This window comes from Necator americanus, chromosome I (assembly GCF_031761385.1).
Source record: "Necator americanus strain Aroian chromosome I, whole genome shotgun sequence".
In the NCBI taxonomy this organism is placed as follows: domain Eukaryota; kingdom Metazoa; phylum Nematoda; class Chromadorea; order Rhabditida; family Ancylostomatidae; genus Necator; species Necator americanus.
The window spans coordinates 8,701,361-8,704,432 of record NC_087371.1 but is presented as its reverse complement, the minus strand read 5'-3'; the positions used below and the strand labels follow the sequence as shown (position 1 = coordinate 8,704,432).

At 35.9% G+C, this 3,072-nt stretch overlaps 1 protein-coding gene across 1 annotated transcript; it reads left to right on the top strand.

The window, feature by feature from the left end:
• Positions 1 to 2,169: 2,169 nt before the first annotated feature.
• RB195_004903 (uncharacterized protein) lies at positions 2,170 to 2,373 on the top strand (the record flags this gene model as incomplete). Its single annotated transcript, XM_064177123.1, has 1 exon — positions 2,170 to 2,373. The coding sequence occupies one exon, from the start codon at positions 2,170 to 2,172 to the stop codon at positions 2,371 to 2,373; it is 204 nt and encodes a 67-aa protein (XP_064034248.1).
• Positions 2,374 to 3,072: the final 699 nt, after the last annotated feature.

Sequence of the window (3,072 nt, the reverse complement as noted above, 5' to 3'; positions counted from 1 at the left end):
TCCAATGGCATTCATGACATTTGGATAGGTTCCACGTTATGCCCATAGATTACAAAATCAAACAATTCTCTAAATGTAAATGCTCAAGAAAAAAACTCAAAGAAATCCAAAGAAAGAATGAAACCATTGACCACCAGTAAAGCAATTGAATAACTGAAAAAAATTGAATTTGAAAGAAATTGGAAAAAAGAGAATTATATGCAAGTTATGTACATTTGTATGTAAATTGAAAATTTCAAAAATTATATTTGAGACCCATTGACTAAGAATTAAAAGAAATAATAGAAATTTGGCATGGAAAAAGAAGTTCAGCTAGTTAAATCGTTAATTCGCCTAAATGAAGCCCCCTACCCCCATAGGATCTTCTCTGAATGAAAATTACTGTACTGAAGATCCGGAATTTCCCCTTGGATGAAAGAATGAAATTGAAATTGGATGAAGGAGATCAGAGATTTCAGTGAAATTTCCAAGTGTTTTCAAATTTTTCTTTCCGAAAGGAAATTTTCTGAGTTCTTGCAGGGTTGTTTTTTTTTTTGAAAAAATATTTTTCAAAGCCTATATTTTACAGTTCTTTGCAATTTTGATCTTATTTTTTCGTCTTTTTTTGAAAAAAAATGTATAAAAAATAAATTTAGTTAAGAATCTCTGAAAAAAAGCAATGTCTCTCTAAGATGAAACGATAGTACTACAACGTATGATTGGATGAAATATTAGCTGCTGCTCTGCTGTCTTTTCTCTCTGTCGTTCAATTTTACCTTCATTTTTCTAAAATTTCTTCACCACATGCATGACGTCCATAGGAAACGATAACGGTAACGAAAGCTCGTGTTTCTTGAGTAAAACGGTAGTTAACTACCATTTCAAGGCACGTCATCGTTCCGAATAATTGTGATTTGCGCGCACGCGTGGAGAGACCACACATGGGCGCAGTTTTATGATACGCATATCACGGAATTCGCTTACGTTGCGCGCTACCGATACCCGAACGAGAAAAAAAAGACAGCAACAGAGCACTTTACCCTTATCCGGAATTTCCCTCAAAGCAAGTTGAGAGATTACTGCTGGAACTATAGATCAGAGAAAATTTGATTAAAATTACCTGAAGAAGATTTCTGCCTTTTTATTTCTTTTGTCTTTCTTAAAATTAGTTTTGTTTCCTTTAGCTAAAATTATTTTTATTTCTGCCAGAGGAAGATTAGCAATAAAAAAGAAAAAAAAACATAAGCTATGAGAATCTCTGTATTTCTACTTCTATTTTATTTTTTATTTAATTAATTAATTAAAATTACCTAAAGAAAGATTTCTGCATTTTTATTTCTTTTGTCTTTTTTTTTAAATTTTTTGTTTCCTTTAGCTGAAATGATTTTTTTCTACCACAGGATTTTCCTGAAGAAAATTCAGCGATTCCTTCTATAACTACAGACCAGAGAGAATTTGAAATATGGCAATACAAAAAGAGAAAAAAATCCGCCAACAACTATTTATGCATTTTTCCTATAGTTTTTTTCTTCCTTTCCTGCTTTTTTTTCTTTAAAAATGATTTCTATTTCTGCCAAATGACTTATATGTAGTCTAGTCATAAGTGTAATGTCGCAATGTTTCCGTCACAGAAATTAAAAAAAAAAACCCCAGCTTAAAACGATCTAGCACAAAATAGATTAGCATGTGACATTCAACACTAACGATTTTTAATTGTGAAACCTAAAAATATCCGTAAAGTGAAAGGGCAAAGGAGGTTTTTTCAACCGTTCGAGTATAGAAAGCTGCTGTGCCGGCGTACTTCACCTAATCCAGCGTGTTGTAATTGGAACAGCGAGGAAAAAAATCGCACTAAGAGGACAAAGCGCCATGACATCATCGTCTATACAATGTTGGGGATAAGACGCGTTAGTTATCCGAGTGGCTGCGACGCTATTCGATCGCATACGGATACGTAAAATTACGCATTCATATGTGCTCGAATAGCATCGTGGCCGAGAACGCTAATTTGTTCCCATCTACGTAGGGGCAATACGTGCAGCGGAAATTCAACCGATTCAGGGGGGGGGGAATTGCGCAAATACACAGAAGAAATTTCTGGAAATTGCAAGGGGAACGATGATGTTTCTTGTGGGGAACTTAATTCTCGTTTTTTTCCCCGCCCCTTATGACAAAATCTGTGTGTGAACAATGAAATTTCTGTGCGTATGGGAATGGTGGACACGAGTAGTTCCAGTAGAGGTGATTGTCGGTCGCCCACCACCACGAGGGATGGACAAACAAAGGGACATAAAAGGATCTCGCATGGAAAACGCACGGAGCAATCTCATTCCGAGAGATCCCGAGAGGGGAGGAGGATATCCTGAGGCTATGGCTTATAAGCGAGCCCATTAGCTTGTGCTACTGCAATTTGTCGCGCAGATTACCGAAACGCGTGGTCGAATCCCTTAGAGCAACGAGAAAAAAAAACGTTATCCGAAAAAAAAATCGATTGTAACATTAGAACGGATATAAGTGGAAGTAGAGAAAGTTCCGTTAGACCACGATCTGTTCAGAAATCCCTAGGATTTCCTAAAAAGTTAGTTTAGGTCATACGAGAGAAGATCTTAAAAGAAACTATTCGGTGAAGCTCGTCAACAAAACGGGAAGAGTGGAGACCCGAAAAGCTATCCGGTGAAATTCGTCCACAAACATCTATCAGCCTAATGGATTTGAGGCGGCCAACGTTACTGAAAAAAAAAACACATAAATAATATCGGTGAGTAGATTTAGGGTCACGTTAGGGGAAACATTTGCACAGTGAAGGATTTTTTCGTCGATGAATCCATAAAACAATAGAAACAGAAAACTCGTATTACGGTAGAGGTTCGAAACTAGAGAATTGAAATTTTAAAGTCTTCTTAATGTGAAGAAAAAAGTAGGAAAATTAGAAACATCAAGAAAAAAGCAGTTCTTTCAACGAAAAAAAAAACTTATCGACTTCAACCTCATATATAATTTGATCACGTAGAAAAAAGCTTTTTTTTTTAATTTCTGCCCCTCCTAAATCTCACTAAATCCGAGCAAATATCTTGCAAGACGTGGACACCTAAC